The 21390-nt window shown below is 36.5% G+C and overlaps 1 protein-coding gene across 4 annotated transcripts in view; it reads left to right on the plus strand.

The window, feature by feature from the left end:
* The first annotated feature begins 970 nt into the window (after positions 1–970).
* The window catches only part of nckap1 (NCK-associated protein 1), a 54135-nt gene continuing 33715 nt past the window's right edge, over positions 971–21390 (plus strand). The window contains exons 1-8 of one of the 4 annotated variants that reach the window (XM_039683256.2): positions 971–1272; positions 8485–8502; positions 11900–12010; positions 18217–18309; positions 19654–19710; positions 19813–19955; positions 20088–20178; positions 20290–20427. In XM_039683256.2, the coding sequence (XP_039539190.1) occupies positions 1165–1272; positions 8485–8502; positions 11900–12010; positions 18217–18309; positions 19654–19710; positions 19813–19955; positions 20088–20178; positions 20290–20427 (759 nt within the window). In that variant the 5' untranslated portion in view covers positions 971–1164. The remainder of the gene's footprint in view (positions 1273–8484; positions 8503–11899; positions 12011–18216; positions 18310–19653; positions 19711–19812; positions 19956–20087; positions 20179–20289; positions 20428–21390) is intronic. The other 3 variants (XM_039683257.2, XM_039683258.2, XM_039683259.2) reach the window with 3 other exon arrangements.

The following is a 21390-nucleotide window of genomic DNA, read 5'->3' on the forward strand; positions in this document are numbered from 1 at the left end:
ATCAATTTTAAGCTTAAAACTATCCACAAGTTTCCTACGCCCCATGAGGCCTTGCGTCAAAAGTGGGCGCGACTTCCGGTTTGAAGTAAACAAAGCGCTACTTGACATGCTTGACACTCGTTCATTCAACAGTTGACAGTCATTCAAGTTATAGCGATCCAAACTAGCTAACGATGTGGGAACACAACCTCAACGAAATTAAAAAGGGTGAAATAACAGTACCTTTACCCTCCGCAGTGGTTGATTGGGAGTATTATAATAACATTATTAATAATCAATACTGATCAAGGCATGTTGACAGACAGTTGTGCGAGCTGACAAACAATTAAAATAAAAAATACACACTTAGTCATTGTGCTTTGGAGTTTATTCAAAATTATAAATGAATGTGCTGCTTGAATACATTAACTGGCACATTTGGTATTCTGTCAACTCAGGCTTTGATCCTGAGTTTAGGTGTAACATCAGTAGAGAACAGCCAATCACATGCTGATAGAGTTTATAGAACATTAAGAATTTAAACAAATGTACACGAGATGATTCGTTGTCTTTTGGGAGGTGATGGAAACAGTCATTGGCAGGATCACTGTGATTTCGTTTTCAGCTTATGTTCAAAACAATCACGTTTAAGCCACTGAATTAGTTTAGTCCGGTTATACATACAACCGCGAACAGCGCATGTTGTCCCTGAGCTCCGTAACGACATCTCTCATAAAGATTGGCGTCTTTAAATAGTAAAATAATTCTCAGAAAAACAGCTAGCCTCTTCGCTAACTAACACACAAAATACCATTGGAATGCTACTTCCGCCGCCTCACCGGAAGTTTCACCCACTTTATTTTTTACAGGAGCGCCCCTCGGAAACTTGTGGATAAAACCCACAGAAAAGAATTCAGAAAATAACCTAATTTGTTGCAACAACTGGGGGCGGCGGTCCTGCGGAGTGCTCCGGTCACGTGACGCAGTGACGTTGCCGGAAGCAGCCTCGTTCTGGCCGTCAGGGCAACACCTAGAAAAAAAATACATCCCGACGACGCGCCTGAAGCCCGTAATATGGGCGAATTTTAACACTAAAAACCAACTCGTTTTGGCACTTTACCCTTTAACACTACAAGAGGAATCCGTTCGGTTGAGATTTAGCTCGTTTTAACGGTCGTTTGAGCCATGTCTCGGAGCGCGCTGCAGCCGAGCCAGCAGAAGCTGGCGGAGAAACTGACGATCCTCAACGACCGCGGCATCGGGATGCTCACGCGCATCTACAACATAAAGAAGGTGAGAATAAGCGCTTCATGCATGTGTGTAGCAGAGGACTGCAGTACACCCATACAAATACACAACCATGTACATACATGATGCATACACACGGGGTTGATGTGGCCAGGCCCTGATTGAGTGAATGAGTGTGTGTGTGTGTGTGCGCGCGCGCTCGACACAGCCATAAATCAATGTTTACGTTGTATATGTTAGTGCATTAATGTCTCATTTGATTGTGATTTAGTACAGGTTAGTGAATTTCTAGGGGGGCGATCTAACCTATACAAATAACGATGCTTCTAATGGTGAGATTAGGATGAGGGTGGCTAATGTCCTAGTTTTACATACGATCTTAAAGCAGAAAACGTTACCATGCTAGCATATCTATATACTGGCACTGTATACTCCGGGTTAAGTGCACAAAGCTTTGATTTAGAGGGCCTGTGAACATTGTGTGTCCAGACTAGAACCTTTAGTGCCCCAGCTTTTAAAGCACTGATATGACCCATCTATAGAAGAGGATAATCCAATCCAGGCATCACAGCCCTGAAAGCTGTAGTTTCTACAAAGATCTAATTGTGGGTTGTTGGTAGCAGCTTGGCAGTCCTGGTCAAATTCATTCTTCCAGTTTGATATCTCAGTGGGTGTGTTGAAATGATCACATCCAAGCCCTTTCAATCGTTCATCTGTCATACCTGAGGTCCAGAGCATGTTTGACAGATGTCAGATCGGTAGGATTCTTCTGAAGTTGTGGTTTGACAGTTGTGTCCTGCTCTATTGATCTTTTCTAATTTCCCTTTATCAAAAGGTGAATTTAAGTTTAAAAGTTAGTTGTTTGATTTTGCTGAGCTATAATAGGAAATAATTGATCTGTGCCAAGTATCTTGGGGGTTGAGCTGCATGATTGTGGCTAAATTGAGAATAATTTCATATAGATATCAAGATATTTTTGTTTAGTTGTCTTTATTGTGGCTAAATTGTGAATGGAGAATCTGAAAAGACAACTAAACAAAACAACGTTATTTACTAGAGGTTCTAACAAAATGTTAGTCACTGTAGTCTATTTAAAACTTATTTTATTATTTTGAATTCATTAGTATTTTAAATTAGTTTGAAAAAAAAAATAGGTGACTCATAAATATATTTGGGTGAATATCACAGAACCATTCAAGAACATGTCTGGGTCACAGATTTAACCCCAAAATCAAAAGGATATTTTTCTTAAAAATCGTGGCATTGTGACATTATTTTCATGGCAATTAAGCAGTAAATGCCCATATGAATGTGTCAAAATTGGTAGAATAAAAATATTCCACTTTTTTCTAGTGATGCTCAGATCAGATTTTTTGCAGTTGATATCCATTACCGATTTTTTTTTTTTTTTTTTTTGGAATGATTGGCCAATACCGGTCCAGATCATTCATTCATATTTAAGCTCTCTGTTGAATGTCAGTGTTTTTTTGTTTTGTTTTTTTTTTTAGATAAGAAATACCACAAATGTTATTTACAGTCAAGCTATATATTGTTGTTTTATTTGAGAATCAAATAAATAAGCAGATTAAGCACAACAAATATAAATTTTTCAATGAACGTTTTAATAGGCCTTTACAGGGCTTGTGCAAAACATTATATTAGGATACTCTGGCTTATTAAAAAGCCTACAAGACTTAATGTCAAACTGAACATAATTACAATTGAACCTTGATACCGCGTAATAACTCCACATGACTGACATGACTGCGGTACTGAAGTTTGGCGTCATCAATTTGAGTTTGTTTGATGAGATTTGCCTATTTTAGTGAGTCCTGATCGAGTCATGTCGGCTGAGACCAATATGCGGCAAATCAGTCGGAGCATCCCTACGTTTGACCCACAATTAGGTCTCGGATTGTTATTAAAACAATATTAAAACACAGTATTGTGTTTTGACCCATTTATATGTATACTATAAATGATTTATACATATATATTGCAGTGTCTTTATTTGTAACATTTTTTCATAACTAGGTTAGATTTTAGTGACAAACAATTTGTGATTTTGTGAATTTGTATTAATGACAAAAAAAAAATTTGATTGTGATTTGTGAATTAAATTTGTGTGATTTAAAGTCCCCCTGTAGTCAATAATTAAATCCCTTTTCATCTTTGATCACCAAAATTACATATTTAAATGTTTTTTCCTGTGATTTGGGTTTTTTTTTTCAGTTCATGCCTTAAAATAACTTGAATGTAACCACACCCTTACTTCATTTAGTATATGTGGCTCATTAATATGTAAATTAGCCCCGCCTCCATTCAATCACTTCAGCTCAGAAATCTACTCTGTCATCTCAAGTCGATGTATCAGAATGGTAATGTGTTTTATGTATCGCTCTCTACAACGTCGGACACATAACGGTAGTTAATATGATTAACCTTTTGCCTGACTGTTGTCAAACAGCTAATAATGTTGATAATGTTACACAAACCATATTTCCATTCACCATCTCAGAGTCAGACATCCGACCTTAGATTTCTTTGAACGATTTAGAATGCCAGTGCTGAAGGGCATATAATTCATCGTAATATACATCATGTACATAATTCATAATTGCTAAATGTGCCAGATTTTTCATATCAACAGAAAAATATACCGGGATAACCTGGCTTCTCTTGAGACTTGCCTGCTTCACAGCATAGTTAATTTGCTAAAGCCCGCCAGCACGTTGACGTGATTGGTTACTAGCTGTAGTTTGTGACGTCAGAAACAACAGCAATTTCGAACCGTCTTTTTTCACTGCAGTTTTCGTTAGAAAATACTCGGGAATGGTGTTGACTTGTGACTTTGAACATGGTTTGTCTTAAAGCATATTAAAAACACCACATAGACATCCTTTATAAACAACATGAAACACTTGATTTTCACCACAGGGGGACTGTAACATATTATCCACTGGTGAAACAATCTATGAAAAAACACAGACAATAGATTTTGATAGAGAACATGTCTGATATACAAACAAACTGATACTGATAATCTTAATAAGGCCTGGATGGTGTTTTAGCCTACCTGGAAGTAAAATGTCTAGACACAAATCACACTATTAAGATAAAGGGAAGTGCTTAAATTTCATGAAATAATGGTCTTTATTTTTGGTATGTAAAATATTGTTGGTTTGAAATGTGAGCTGGACATGTTTTCATGACATCTTCCCATAATACACTTTCAGTAATCAGAGGACTTGAAATATCTTGAATTGTGCTAGCATCAGACATGAAATAAAGCCCGTCAATTCTAGTCTTTTTTTCACATTTTTTTTCTCACACTTCTAAGGTTTTTGAGAAAGGCTTGGCATTGATGTTAGCCGTAATGGCAGCAGTGCAGATATCACAGCAGAAAGTGGGCTAGTGAAGGACTATCAACGTTAGCATTTTTTTTCCTCCCTCTGGCTGTGAACTCGCTCGGATGAGTGATGTGAATTCATCAGTGTGTGTGATGCCCGTTTAAGCGCAAGAAGGTCTCTGGAGTGTCGCCTGTCTCCATGCCCAGTGATGTTACTCTTGTATGTCTGACCTCCCTCATTCAAACAAGTCACCAGGGGTCAACCCAATATTAGTCATATTCTGTCATATTCTTTTCTACCCCCATGCACCATATCCATCCGGAATACAACACAGTTGAGTGCACTGTAGGAAACTTGACTGTACCAGTTCTGTGTTATTGGCCATTATTTCATATAGCGTTTTTTTCTGTCAAATTTAGTTGAGGGATTGCTTTTCCACAGGACTAGAAATTGCATGCTTTTGGCAGTCCTGTTGCCTAGCAACTGGCAGGCATTGCATTGAGTGCTGTAAGATCTACGTCACGTTCTGGTGGGTACAGAGAGGGAGTTAAGATTTTAGATAGCGTTTGATGTTGATTTGATTCTGAATTCTTGAAACTGACATTCTGTTGTTCTTTCTGCTTTGTAATGTTTACTATCTAAGCAAATGGGATTTGATGCTTGTTTTTCATATAAGTTTTAAACCTTATGTAGACATCTTTCCTGCGCTTGTGCAATTTAAGTGACACTGGCTTTGTTTTAAATTTAAACACAAGTTGTGCTATATGCAGTTTGGGATTTGTTGGATTTTAGCTGCCAGTAGCATATAGGTTGGTACTAGCAAAACTGTGTCACAGGAAATGACAGCAGAATCCTTCCATGGAAACAACCTCAGGAAGTGCGCTCTTATCTCACAGTGTTTAGCTTGACATTAAATCCTCAGAGACCCCTTTTTCACCAAAATAGTGCCCAAACCAGTAACAATTCTGTGCACTTCCACCGAAAGCAGGACAAATGGGTTCCACAGCAGGAATATAACCCACATAGTTTTCAAAATTGTAACCACTAGCTCAACCAGACTCAAATCCAACAACCAGCTAGTCGATTAGTGAGGTTAGTTAATCTAGATGTTTGTTTTCATGTGTAGACAATACACACACAAAAGAGAAATATCTTTTACATCCCACCAAAAGATTTACATGTGTGATTTGTCATGTGAAATTTAGAATAATAATATTTCTTAAGACCCCATGCTTTCTCTTCCTAAGGGCTGGGCATTGACACAAATTTAATTTTGATTCACAAACATGCGATTTAATGTTAAATGTAAATTTCGAGGAAAATAAATCTCTGAACTAATGCAGTAAATACACAGGGAACCCTGTCAATTGGTACATTTTCTATAATATTGAACGTTGAAATTAACAAATTAGTTATATACATTTTTAATTATACAGTTTATTTTATTATAATTATGATATAATAACTTTTTAATGTCATAATTGTGTTTATACTCCAATTCGTTTTTTGAAATGTAATAGGGATTTCTATGACCAATTACAAATCCGGTTGCTGATTTTTCTTTTTTTCTTTAAGTAATTGTATTTGTTGTTTATTTGCTCTATTACAGGCCAAACCGGCCTTTCACAAAAATATCTATATAGCCATTTGAAATTAAAGGCAACCACTGCATTCATGATCCAAACACAAGCCCTATTCAGACGGGGCTAGTTTTTCGACAGTAGGTGGCGCTTATGGAACAGCAGCGATATAGCGTTGTCTTGGTTCCCGCTGTAACCTAAGCAGCGCTGCACTTATAGAGGTAAGAGGAAAAGCTCGACTCTGTTCTCCTCTTTGCGTCCGTCTTTGGTGTCTCGTCTCTGTTATCTGCCAAAATAAAACTAAAAACTGGTTCAGATTTATTGCCAGTCGACCGGTGCATCTCTAAAATATAAACATTTAAATTGAGGTTGCATAACTTTTTTTCATGATGCATTTATTCAAATGTTCAAGAAAATTTGAACAACAGGTTAAGTAAAAATATAAACGAGTATATAGATTTAGCAAAATGCTCCTTTCGAGTTTTCTAGCTGAATTTGAAAGCTGAAAGTATCAAAGCGCAAAGCTTATTGCAAGTTATTGGATGGAAGGCACGCTTCAAATAATGTTTAGTTTTCTCACATCAGCTGAAAACAACATTGACTTTAAGATTGTTTCGTGGGATTTAAAGGAGCTGTATGCAAGATTGTGGCCAAAACTTGTACTGCAATCACTTTCAAATTAGGTTGCCACTCGAGGTTGCCAGATTTGCTGCATGTTCCAGCAGGAATGTAGGCTGCTACAAGAAGCTTCCAATGGCAAATGACGAGTCCTACGCAGCGAGTTTTTTTTTCTTCTGTTATTTGTTTCGGACTTTGTAACAAAGTATTTCGGATTCATATTGAGTTTTTGGGGGGGTTTCGCAACGTTCGAGAATTTTTTAATCCGATTCCGACACGTTTGTATCTGCAGCTGTGGTAACCAGAGAAGAGCTGGCAACCCGAATGCCACAACACTACTAACTCCGTGATTGGTAGATAGGTGGAGGTTGACGCATCAGAACAAAACACAACCTGACAACATCAACACCAGTAGAGGGGCTCCGACTTCACTTTTTAAATGACAATATCCTGGGTTGGCTGGATTACTGTAGTCAGTGATAAAAGTATTTGAAATGAACATGATTTCTTAATGTCTAGTGACATATCAGGGAAAATGTATGATTAATTGAAATATACTTCTTGCATACAGCTCTTTTAAGAATCAGCATCGTTTAGTCAAAATGAGAATCGATTAAAATCGCGAAATCAGTATTTTCAACCTTTTCCTAGTTTACGTTGCACTCTGTCTAGCTATATCGGCACCAACATCATTTTGGTGGAAAAGGGGTAAGAGACAATATAAAGATACATCTCTTGAAACAACAGTGTAACTGAGTTATGTCTTGTTTTCATCAAGTGGTCCAGTACAGTTCACTACAGCACATTATGTTTGCCATTTCCATTGTCAAAAGTTGTGAATGGTACCCTATTTCCGAACCGTACCACTTTTTTGGGTCCCTTCCGTTGTGGTACCAAGCACAGTAGTCTGGTTCTAAAAAGTAACAAGAATTCTTCTTAACGCGAGAATGACATCGATCGCTACTCTCCGGCACACACCATGCCTATCAAGGGTACTGTTGGCACCGTATCAGGGTTTACCTTCCCGAATCGTACGAAAATGTACTGTACTGTCCTGTACTGCTCTGTGGAAACGAGGCATTAGTGCACTACTCGATACCATCTAGTACTCTATACTTCTGAGTGAAATGACATGGATAGGCCAAGTTCACCAGAATGGATTAAGCTGAGATCAGTGACAGTCAGCTGTAATTGGCTCTTTGCTTTTATAATTCTGTGCATGAGATGATTTGATGCAAGTGATCAGATAATAATGACATTTTTGTTTGTTTGTCTGTTTTGTTTGTTCGCTCGCTCTATGTTTGCAGTGTGATTCTGTTTGTCATTCTTTAAGTTCAGATCTGTTTTCAGTCATTTTGTGAACATGTTGACCTTGGTTCCCTTTTACTTGCATGGATTATGTTTCTTTGACTAATCACAAACTTCCTAGTCTTTTCTTGAACATGGATGTGAATTCTGAACTCAGCCCACAGTGTTCCTGCTCCCGGAGGAGTGAATTCTGCATGGTGTCAATGTTAGCTCTGGGAACGACTGCACTGTGTGACCCAACTGACCCCTTGCGTCCCTCCTTAGGACCCGAAACGGCACACTAACTGGAACGACTTATTAGTTCCCAAAGCTAATTTGTTTTGAAGTGAACATGCATGGTAGACATTGGAACCTGTGTTTATGTGTAATTTTCTCTCTTTCTGTTACAATGCTTCCCCCAGCAAGGACAAGTTTGGAAGGTTTGCACAGCTTTTCACCTTCCTAAAATCTCAGTCCCCCCCCCCTTCCCCCCTTCCCCCTGCTCTCCTACCAGTCTCATGCCCCATGATCTTTCTGTTCGCAACTCACAAAAAAAGGCCCTTCCCAAACTGTAGCACCAGCAGGACTCTTCTGTTTAATCATACTTTAAACAGATTTATTTCTGTTTCTTCAGCCGAGTGAGTTTTGATTGTTGTTTTGCAAACCTAAATTTATTCGTACAGATGTTGAGGAGTTAGAGCTGGGCGGTAAACAAAAATTATATCTTAATATTTTTAGCTGCATTTTGACATATGTCTTTATGGATGTGTTCTGAAATGGCTTAAAGTTTTGTGATAAAGAGGAGCCATCATTTTTACAGCCATTCACTTCATAGAGTCAAAAATATTATTGCAATTAGTAAAATACAGATTTTAAAAATGTTGTTCTATACTGGAAACAAAAATTTGTAAATGTCAAATCAGTTAATATCCATATTTTTACTTTACATTTTTAATATTATGATCAGTGTTGGGTAAGTAATTAATTACTAGCTACTGATTACATCTTCAATCTTACTGTACTAATTATTCTCTCTAAAATGTTTTGCATTACTTTCTAAATCCCATATCAACCTCAACCAGTTGAACAATACAAGGATAGACATGAAACTGCTCGTTTAATTCTTTCAAATAAAAAATATAAAATGGCATAAATTAAGTATTTAAAAATGAGAAAGTTACATGAGAAACGTACATTTTGACTTTAGACTTTAAAAGTTTGATGTTAAATCCACTATTGTTTTACATAGAATTGTTCTATAGTCTATACAGTATTTAATGCAATTACATCAGAAGTAACTAATTAAATACTAAGAGTATTAAGGGGAAAGTTACACCCAACACTGTTTATGATGCACAGATTTATTTAGGTATCATAATATAAAATATTGCGGTCACCGTTTAAGAAATTGTGCTCTTAAAAGTGGTGAAATTTTGCTGTTTTCTAGCACTATACGTCCAATTTAGCAGCACTATTTGACAGCAAAAGTAATGTGCCAATTCCAATCAAATCAAATCAAAAATCACTAATACAGGCCGATTCACGAATATCGCCCAGCCAAGTATGTTACAATCATTTGCTTACATTTGTTAGGGTAATAAATATTATTAATGCATGAGGCTTATTTTAATTTTCCATTTTTTTCCCTTATTTGTTTGTTTTATTTTTACCATCCTCTTTATTTTCAGCAAGTTTGCTTTTAACTGCAAAGCACAAGTTGGATGTCAGTAGTCTGATAAACAAAGAAGAACAAAACCAGCCATAGCCAGCCATTTTTGAAGCACAGTATAGATTCTCTGTGGGTTTGTTTATTTATTTACTCCTCTGTGATTGGCTGTGTTAAATTATCAGTGGGCACAGGAGTAATTTAGCTAATGTAAATTTAATGTTAGTGGGCTTCGAGCTGATTGCCGGTTTGCATCATTTCAAGGGCCTGCGTGTAAGTTTGCTAGCCATGCGGTGTCTTTTTTTTGGGAACGACCTAATGGGCTTTGTATAAAAACACATGTTGTCTTACAGCACCCAGAGCCTCTGTGTGTTGCCGTGCACACTGAAATGGTCTTGAGGTTTGATGCTGTGTTAGCTGTAGGTGCATGTAAAGCATCATGTAACGTGTCATGTGACCATATACACTGCCCTGCCTCAGCTGCACGTCCACTGACACGTTCCAGCTCTTTCACTCTGTAAGACACTCACCTCTTACAGAACAGCCAGCCAATCAGACTCACTGTCCAGCAAACCCACCATCTCTCTGTTGCTCTCTCTCTAGGACTGTTTCTGATCATACACTGCTGTCTGTGTTCCACTAACTGCTCTCCAACTTCTCACGCAGCACCTTGTCCATTTGAAGAGCATTTTCAATTCTGTCCCAATTTCCCCTTTTTTTTGTTGATTTGGGTTGGGAATCCAAAACTAGAAAATTTTTTAAAACAAAACTGAAACAATGTACTAAAATACAGTGCCCTAGCAAAAAAAAAAAAAAAATATTTACCTAAATTGTGTGGGGTTTTTTGTCTTTATTGAATGTGATGAGAAAAACTAGCTTAATTAAATAATATGATACAAAGAATAAATCGCCACTTTCTATTGCATCATACTGGTTGTGTTCAATTCCTGAACTCTTTTCTACTTGTTTTTTCTTGGAAAGTTGAATCTAGGGCTGGAACTAACGAATCGATTAATCTATCAATTACTATTGTTATTAATCTCATGATTTTTTTTTTTCCGGTACATCTATTGTTTATTTTCGGAATAGAAAAATTACCAAAACATAATAATCATAACTATAACTATGTACGAACAGTACTATCTATTTATTTCGCTTAATTGGGAAAGGTGTATAGCTGCTTTCAGTCACATTTTGGGATTTACAACAGCGGTTGCTTACAATTGTGAATCCTAAAATGTTTTGGTCATTATATATTAAAGTACCGCCTTCTCAACCCCATTCTAAATAACCATAGCGAAGGTATCAAAGTGACAGTGGCCATAAAACCGTGTTGAAAGTTGACCGTATTTTAAATAACCAACAACAGCGTTAAATGCTGTGTGGTTCTAGGGTGCTCTTTTGACAGTCTCAATCACAGTTATTATTAGTCGCGCATTGCTGTTTGAGCTACACGTGCAAAATCTGATCACCGGTGTGTTTTACTTCTGGGTTAATTCTTAACCAAATGCATATTTGAGATAATCATATATAGGCCTACACAAAATAAACACAATATTCCAACCTACATTATTTTGCACAAAACAACAAGCTCAATGCACACACAAACTTGTAGTCATGAAGATTGTAACTCTAGCCTTTTAACATAAAATGGTTCCAAACATAACTCTGGCGTGCTCGCTTAATTTTTCCTCGTGTATTGAGCAGAAAGCATGTGCATAACCTTTGCTTAATCGATGATCGATACGTTTTATCAATGAAATTACTATCGACAATTAATTGATCGTTGAATTATGGTTAGCATCCCATATAGTGAATAAATTATTTTGTGCTTCCTAAAAGGTTCTAAGAATTATTCTAAAACTGAAATAACTTAAGTTCCTTACGATTCCCATTCCTACCCTATTCTTTCTGTCCTTTATTCTCTTTCAGTCTCTTCAACATTCTGGCCTTTTCTCTTTTCTTTTTTTTCCATCCACTGCATTTTCTAACTGTGATCAAATCCCTGCACTTTACCTCACTGTTCTTCCTCTCTGATCTGTCTCAAACGGTTTGAATCTTTGTTTCATGATCAGTGGATTATCAGTTAGTTTTTCTGCACATGTTCACAGTAGTGCTGTTCAATCTGTTGCACTTTTAGCAGTGATGTTTTTTCTTCCTGTTCATTGTAGGCCTGTGGAGATCCCAAGGCAAAACCTTCCTACCTAATTGACAAAAACCTGGAGTCAGCTGTGAAATTCATCGTAAGAAAATTCCCAGCCGTTGAGACACGCAACAACAACGTAAGTTTCATATTATGAATCAAGTATTTTGTAATGACTGAGTGAATGTTACGTTAATGATCCTGATATAATGTTTTACTCATCTAATAGACTATAATTCCAATGTTAAATGTAAAATTGCTTTTTGTTGTTGTGGTTTTTGCACTTGGCAAAATGGACCGCTTTAATCAGGCAAGATATTTGTCGAGAGATAATACTGCATGTTTTCTCCTGTTTCCAGTGGTGCATCAGTAAATGAGGTTTTGATAACCATGTTTACCAAGGAACATTCCAGTGTTTCAGCTATCAGAGAAAAGTTTTTTCCCCTCCATAATTTCTGTCGTTATATCGGATCAGAATATACCCCTCTATTTAAATCTGGTGCCACGACCCGGATCACATCAGCTATTGTGCAGGACCCTGTAAGGGCTTCTTTAAAGGCATTAAACTCTGATTTTGAATAGTTTGATTATAGAAGTACATATTTAATGCATCTGATGTTAGTGGTTGTTCAACAGCAAACTTGTTGAACAGTTCCTCTCTATTAATGGTTCTTTACTCACCTTGTGTTTATTTTTTTAACATTTAATGTAAATTATTTTAATATAAAATATTTAAAAATATATAAGTATATTTCCGTGTATATATATTTATCAACTTTAATGCTCTGCCATGACGCTTTAAGCTTGATGCCGACTAGTCGCCGATCATGGCCTATAGAGGGCGCAACAGGATAAGAAATCTTTGAAGTCCACTTTTACACTCCGTTTCCAACAGTTAAAATAACAAATAAATACATACTCAGAGATCTGGATGCTCAAAATTGATTGGGTGAATGCACATTTTACACAGCTTATTGTACAGGTAAGTTGATCACATTCGAAACTAATGCACTGCTGCATTGTTTGTTACGCACACACATACAAACAGTAGCTCACATATAACAAGCAGATCGCGCACACGTAGAAACATTCAGTAGCGCAGTACACATATTGTCAGCACTGTTCTGTGATTTATGAATAAAATAGCTTAGAAACTGAAAGGTTCTTGCATATACATTATTTCTTAGGAACAAAAACCCACAGCTTAATGCTATTAGTAGAGAGATGCATAGACAGATAGAACTAATTCAGATACAGTCTCTCTCACTTCAACCCAAAGACAAAAGAACTGATAAATATAAGCTGTTATGTAGGAGTGATAGCCTTGTGGGCAGCACCGTGTCATATGCCAGCTGTGCACAGGCCAGCCTTGAGGTTCTGGCTTATTTGTATATTATTAATGGCGTCATCAGTGACTAGTCGACGTTGACTCAACTTTGATCACATAAATGCTGATTTAAAAAAAAAATCTAAAGTTGTTCTATGCCTAATAAACATATAATAAAATGACTTCTTAATCATCTTTTTCTCCCCTTGAAATTTTGCTGAGGCTGCCAAGTGTGCACCGGCCCCCTGGTTGAGGAGTGCTTTTCTATAAATTGACTATATATCTTTTAGCAAATATATAGCTTTGTAAACATCTTCTGAGCTGATATTAAGTGGAGATTGTGCTGTCGTAGTAAAATAAATGCTCAATATTTTGTCAGCAGTCTCCCTTCTGATTACCATCATACCCCCTCCAACACCAAAGTCACCAAGCCCAGTCCTTTCTTTAATGCTTTGTTGCCATTGCCACAACCCTGAACATCTCTGAAGCATGTTTACCATTCGTGGTTCATGGGTTCCCATGGTGCTCATTCCTCAACCATAAGAGAGTGATTCAAACATCACTTTTTTTTTTTTTTTTTTTTTTTTCAAAGGCTTGATGTAGTGTCAGCGCTATTAAGTCATCGAACATGAGGTGATGTCCTCATGAGAGGGGCTTTCCCAGATCTGTCTTTCTTTCCAGGAACCTTTGGCCACCCTTAACTTGACCACAACACCACAAATATGATTTATTCTTAATGCGGAATCATTTTTGTGTGGATCAATCCATATAACCCAGAGAGGAGATGCAGTCACCAGTTCTTTGTTGGTGTTTATCAGATCAGGAAATGACATCCGTTCAGCCCATGTTGCTTTAGGAATGTAGGTGTGTCGTAGTTTCACACCTCTACTGGTTTTGGTCCTGAATTTCTGCTATTACACTCTCTGATATCTGTGCACACCTCTGATGACCACTTTGGGGTAAAAAAAATATAAATAAAGTTTTGCCCTTGGTTATTTGTCTCAGATACCCCTTTTCCACCATCAAGATCCTGGTGCCTGAGCCAATGTTTATTCGGACACAATTCTGCTCATTGGAAAATTTGCTCCTTCAACCCTGATGATCTTGACCACTAATGTTAGAACATAGGGTTTGGGATAATAATAGGTTCTTTAAAACAAAACAAAACTAGACCACTCGTATTACAATCCACAAAGTTGCCTATTATATATTGATATCACCCAAATTGATGCAAATTCAGTTTAAAAATGTAAACTTTAATTCAAAAATCATTTGTGTGAATTGAGCATTAAGGAATATGTTTTATATTTACACTAATGATGCTAATCAAAGGATGTAATGGGAAAGACAGATCAGATACATTATAGATTCGTGCTTGTCCTGAGTGCAGCCAGCACAATTTTGGAGGAAAAGAGGTAAAGATGACATTTAGCCTGGATTTTTGTTTATGTGCCGGAAGGTAAAGATATTTTGGGGAAAACAGAGGAAGATCATTCGCATCATGACATCGATCATTTGATTTATTTGGAATTAATTGGATTGTCTCATTACAAATTAACCAAACTCTTTTTCATGTGTGCTATTGTTTATTAATTTGTATATATATACATATGCATTTCATGTCAAATGTGTTTGTGTTCATTTTATTCATTTTGGTCCCACTGTAATAACCAACCACCATGTCCTTTTAAAGTGTTGTATATTTCAGATGCTGCTTTGCCTTCTACTTTGTGTTAAAGATGTTTAACTGCTTCTCGCAATGATGTGGAGCTGTGTCATTTTTAACTGTGTTTGAGTTGCCTTTTAGTGTTGTTTTATATGTCCTTTTTTCTTTTTGTTTTTGCATTTTTTGCATGCTTAACATGGCTATTTTCTGGATTATTCTTTTGGTAAGTTTGGACTCCATGTGGAGTCCTATTTGCTTTATTTAGTTCCTGCTCTTATGTATATGTAGTTTAACATTTCAGTTGTACTCACATGTATATGTCAGTATTTCAGTAACCTACATGGACAAAAGGAATCTCAGATGTGCCCTTCAAATAACTCTTAAAATTCAAAGCCTGCGGATGTTCATTTGGAGTAGCTGTGATGTAGTATTTGACTACTGATTGGGATGTGCTCTGAGCTTCCTTTCAGTCTGTTACTGCATGGTTACATGCTTTCTTCAGTATATTTATCCACTCTATTAAAAAAGATATATAATGAGGTTGAGCCCGTTGTGCACAGCATCGCATAGTTTTGCCCCGACACACTTTCATTTGAAAAGAGCGGAGATGGTGATCAGGAAACGTTTTGAACTTCAAACTACGCCATTTTTTTAAAAAGATACCTTTGATATACAGTTCGCTTGGTTTTGTGGAAGAAGTTAATTAAACCTGTTAGAGCATTAAACCAAAAGAACATGTCCAGGTTGTATTCCCCCAGAATAAAAATAAATAAAGGAAATAAAGCCTATTTTTGTTTTGTAATATTATTTTCATGACAATTAAGGACATTTTCCACCAATCCTCATGACTATATAATTTTTATTTATATACCGGTATATTATTTAAATGATATTATTTTTTCTACTGGGTTTATTTGAATTGATAAAAAGTTAAGCATTGTAAAAAAAAATAATTGAATTGAAGAAAAGAAAAATACCCATATGAAAGAAAATACCCATTTCTGATAAAGTAAAAATATTGTCAAGAGACCAAAATTCTTAGTAATCTTAAAAATAGGCTTCCTTTTCTTTATGCTGATTCATATTTCCTCTCTTTTTTTTCCATCTTTTGAGTTTGAAGTGAAATGTGGCCTAAACATGTTTTTGTAAGATCTTACATTTATCACAGTTTAATCTCCCTCTCTGCTGTTTTTCATGAGATCATCTCTACCTCTTATAGGTCTACATTATTAAATATCAGACTAATTTTTACATATATCCTTTTGATCTTGTGGAATTATATACTTAAGTAGGATATGAGGTGGATATAAAGTATGTAAGGTGGGGATGGTGTGGTTTGATGGAATATCAAGAGGTGTGGTTTTCTGCCTATACGTAGTTTCTCTGATAATGGGCTTTATGGGTATCTTCAGTGCATCATTAACTCTGTTAGCGCTAACCTGGTTTTCTGGAAGTTCTGATAGATAATAAGGATTCTGTCACTAACTTGATTCTAGAGCACATTTGCACTACCCTTCGCTCTAGATAAAACTAGAGTCCTCTCAAATCATGCAGTTTATCCATAAAGTCGTATTTGGATTGATTTGTTGCTCTTTTGAACAAGTATGCAGTATTATCCAAACATTACTAAAGGACAATTATATTAGCGTGGTCAGAATACTTTTATATATAAATTATATTAATGAGGTCAGAATACTTCAGGTGCAGCGGTAATGCATTTTTGCTCTAGAGTTGCAAATACTTTAAAGACGACCAAAGGGAAAAGGCCTGTGCGTGTCAGGACTTGATGCAGGGTTCATTCACTAGTTTGACTGTCAAAAATAAAATCTGAGAAATGCTCTCTTCGATCGCGCTCAACAATAAGGATTCTTTTCTGTTGCACTGGTTGGTTTTACTTGTCCTGTCAACATTTCACTGGCTCTGCAACGTAAATTATAAATAGCTATTTTTAGAAACCTATTTTGTATGTTCTGAATTGACATCCTAATTTATATATTCATATATTTTTTATACATGACAGAAATGTATTCATAAACACAAGTTTGCTGGAAAACATTGGCATATGCAGCAACATTACTGTTTTATTCAACCCATACTATTATTTACACGATTAAATCATTCTTTCAACATTATACTTTCAACATTTCAACAAATTCTCATTGATATACGATCACCTTAGGTAATTGACACAATTCACAGCAGCAATGCATCATTGAAATTCAAATGTTGAAGTTTGTCAGGCTTAAAATAGATGAACATGATCAGTGACTGTGCCTGATAGAGCAAGAAAATTCAGTCAAATGTAATGAGATCTCTCATCCTTATTGTTGATCCCTAATCTGAGACATTTTATCTTGTATTTAGTGGTTATTTTGACCAATTTTAGCCAGTTTCTGAATTATTAATTGTTACACTTAGAGGTCTGCTCCCACTACCACTAAAAATAAGTTATTTTTCTTCCTATTCCTGCCAAAAAAAAAAATCCCGCAGGTTAGAGATCAATGGACTTTTTTTAGTCCATGTCTCGCTCTGGTGTTTAGGGGGGCGTTTAGACAGCACCGTTTGGCCATATATTTACACGGCAATGGCGTTTTTGCCATAGTGTAAGTTTCAAAGTGTACGTTTTTAAAAACGACACTGTAATTGACTCCGGGTAAACTACAAAAACGTGAATTTGTGTTCAGTTTGTAGATGCTTAGTGTTTCTTTACAAAGTGACATCGCCAACTACTGGGCTGGCATGGATAATACAGCGTTTTTTAATCATTTTTGCGAAACTGTGAACGGGTATTGTTTTCATGTAAACATTCCCTAAGGCTATTTAAATGTACCCCCAGAAAAGTTTTGCGTTACCCGAGAAACTGCGATTCCCTTGCAAAATCTTTTGAGCCCTCTGTGAGCAAACGCAAAGTTTCTCGGCAGAACACAAACGTTTTTGCGATGGAGGGCAAAGTTTCACGGCAGAACATAAAACGTGTGCGAGAGAACGCAAAATCATTGAAACATATTTTTCTTGAAGGTCTTAATTTGAGTAACTTTAAGATATTTAAATTTGACTGATTTCTTACTTCCCCACCACTTGATAATTCAAAAGGTTTCCCGCGCCACGCTCGGTTTCGTCGGGTCAGACCTCTGTTGTAGTCAAGCTTACAGAGTTTAGGGCAAAAACTGAATTCATAACTCCTTTACATGCCTGTTACTGAGGTTATTAGAATTAATATAATAGTACAGTTCTCAGCCATAAATGATCTAACATGAACCCTGCTGATAAGTTTCCTGGTCAGATATCACAATTATGTGACCTTGTTTAATGTGATAGTGTTTAATTCATGCACTTGTCTTTTACATTACAGCAACAGCTTGCACAACTACAAAAAGAAAAGTCAGAAATACTGAAGAATTTAGCTCTATATTACTTCACCTTTGTGGACGTTATGGAATTTAAGGTATGAGAGCAGTCCCACTCTATGGGCCTCAGTCATGAAACACCAACTGAATGATTGAACGTAAATTGTTCATAAAAACATTCTTATGTAAATTGTTTTATTTACTTATTTTATTTTTATTGATGTACTGTTATGATTTAACATGATTTTGTTTTTTTAACCATTTCTATTTAGCTTTAAAGGGATAGTTCACTTTGAAATTAATTTTTGATATGTTTTAGCTTACCTCAAGGGCATCCAAGAATTAGTTGTCTTTGTTTCCACAGTATTTTCAGTTTTGACATTTTTGGTCAAACTGGTGTTGTCTGTCAGTCATATAACGCAGTTTTAGGGGGTCCATCTCAAAGAGCATGCACAGAGAAGTCATAATTAAACATGATTTAATGACTCGTGAATGTAAGTACACACTGATGGCCTAAGACACGAATCGAGCGGTTTGTGTGAGAAAACGAATAGTATTTATATCGTTTTTACCTCTTGTTAACAGCCGTCGAACTGATCTGAATCAGATGTCCAACTGAACCAAACTGAACCGTGTCCAAACGTTACGCCGGAAGTGATCTCTCGCGCGTCTACGTCACGCATTGTTTACACGGAGGTTTCGGAAGTTTTACCTTTCACTAAACATATTTAGATATAGCGAAATCATCTTCCATTACGATTTCCCATATATCTAAATAACGTCTGGAGACGGTTCAGTTGGACATCTGATTCAGATCAGTTCGACGGCTGTTAACAAGAGGTAAAAACGATATAAACACTATTCGTTTTCTCACGCAAACCGCTCGTTTCGTGTCTTAGGCCATCAATGTGTACTTGCATTCACGAGTCATTAAATCATGTTTAATTGGGACTTTTCTGTGCATGCTCTTTGAGGTGGACGCCCTAAGCCTCCAGTGTATGACTGACAGACAACACCGGTTTGACCAAAAAATGAAATCAAAATTGAAAATGCTGTGGAAACAAAGACACCTACATATTGGATGCCCTTGAGGTAAGCTAAAACATATCAAAAATTAATTTCAAAGTAAACTATCCCTTTAATCAATTTTTAGTCATTTTATGTAGAACATGTTCAGTAGTTTTAGTACTTCAGGGTAACATTTCATTTGCCAAATTTAATTTTATTATCTAATATACTAATGTCTAATATTTATATTTTATTGTATTTAATCTTTTTTTAATTAACATAAATTATTTGTAATAGTTTCAATAACACCTCTGATATGTGATTTCATAGTATTATTTAATAAAAAGCATTTTTTTTTTTTTGTATTGGTAACAGACAAATTTATGGTCTTTTTTTTAAAAAGCAACATGTTTGTGTTTTTCCTGTTCTTCCAGGACCATGTCTGTGAACTGCTGAACACTATTGACGTCTGTCAAGTTTTCTTTGACATTGTGAGTTGAAATAATGGCAATCAATAGAATATGTCTTTGGATTATTGATTTTTGTTCAATGAAATGGCAGATAACAAAGTGTCTTTTTTTTCCACAATGGAGACTGTAAATTTTGACCTCACAAAGAACTACCTGGATTTGGTGGTGACATACACTACTCTGATGATGCTGCTTTCTCGAATTGAGGAGCGCAAAGCGATAATCGGCCTCTACAACTATGCCCACGAAATGACACACGGTTCAAGGTAATGCATGTATGAGGTAATATATATATCTTACCTAGAGCCACACACTGTAAGGTTTCATTCTACTATAGTGTGGATATTACCAATGACAGAGATGTGTCTGGGGTCATGATTTTGTAATGTTGTGTTCAGTGATCGAGAATACCCCAGGCTTGGACAGATGATTGTGGACTATGAGAACCCATTGAAAAAGATGATGGAGGAGTTTGTCCCTCATGGAAAAGTAAAGTCCACATGCTACATTGAGACAATCCTATCTCATAAGGAGAACATGGTGTAATCTGAGCTCTCTGCCATTTGTTTTTCTCTTCTCTTTCTCTCTCTGCTTTGACAGTCGCTGTCAGATGCACTGGTCTCCCTACAGATGGTCTACCCACGCCGGAATCTGTCTGCAGATCAGTGGAGGAACGCTCAGCTGCTCAGTTTGATTAGTGCTCCTAGTACCATGCTCAATCCGGCTCAATCTGACACGGTCAGGCTTCACTATAGTCTTTAATTATTTTTGTGAATTCTGTCATCATACACTGTTCCCTTTTAAGGCAGCATGTTCATCATGGCACCTTATAAAAGACTGATTTGAAACTCTCTTTATCGCAGTAGCAAGTCCGCTAACATTCACACAACACAAATGGCGCTCCTCACATGAAGCACACAAGTTTAAATTATGCTCTCTTTTGACTTTAGATTGATGTTAGCATGTTGCTAAGCTCACAACCCAGTCACCATATAAGTGTATAGCAGCATCAGTGTTGCCTTTTATTTTGGTATCCCAATTCACCTACTTAAATTATGCCCTAAAAGTATGTATTTTTTATTGTAAAGAGAAAGAATGTTTTTTTTGAGTGTGTAGCGGAATAATAGGGAAGCTATGGGACATACTACTTCGTCATAATTGTAGTTACGTTCATCATGACAGTTTAAACTGCCCTGTCAAATGTCGTGGGTCTTTGTTGCGGAGAACTCTCCTCGTGTTTGCATAATGCATTTAATAGTTAAAGAAGCCGTATGTAAGATTGTGGCCAAAACTGGTACTGCAACCACTTTAAAATTACTATAGAGTGGTGTATCCCCTCCCCCTTGACTCAAGGTTGCCAGATAGGCGTTGTTGTTTTTTTTATCTGACACGTTTTGTATCTGCAGCTGTGGTAACTAGAGCAGAGCTGGCAATGCCGCATGCCGCAACACTACTGACTCTGTGATTGGTAGATAGGTCGAGGGTGGAGCATCAGACCAAAACACAACATGACAACTTCACTTTTTAATGACAATATCCTGGCTGGATTACTGTTGTCAGTGATATAAGTATTTGAATTGAACATGGTTTTTTAATTTCTAGTGACATATCAGGGCCATTTTATGATTATTTGAAATACATTTCTTACATACAGCTCCTTTAATGATCAAATGTATCTTATCAATCATTCACAAAGTTGTT

The sequence above is a fragment of the Pimephales promelas genome, chromosome 7, assembly GCF_988280905.1.
Source record: "Pimephales promelas chromosome 7, fPimPro1.hap1.1, whole genome shotgun sequence".
In the NCBI taxonomy this organism is placed as follows: Eukaryota; Metazoa; Chordata; class Actinopteri; order Cypriniformes; family Leuciscidae; genus Pimephales; species Pimephales promelas.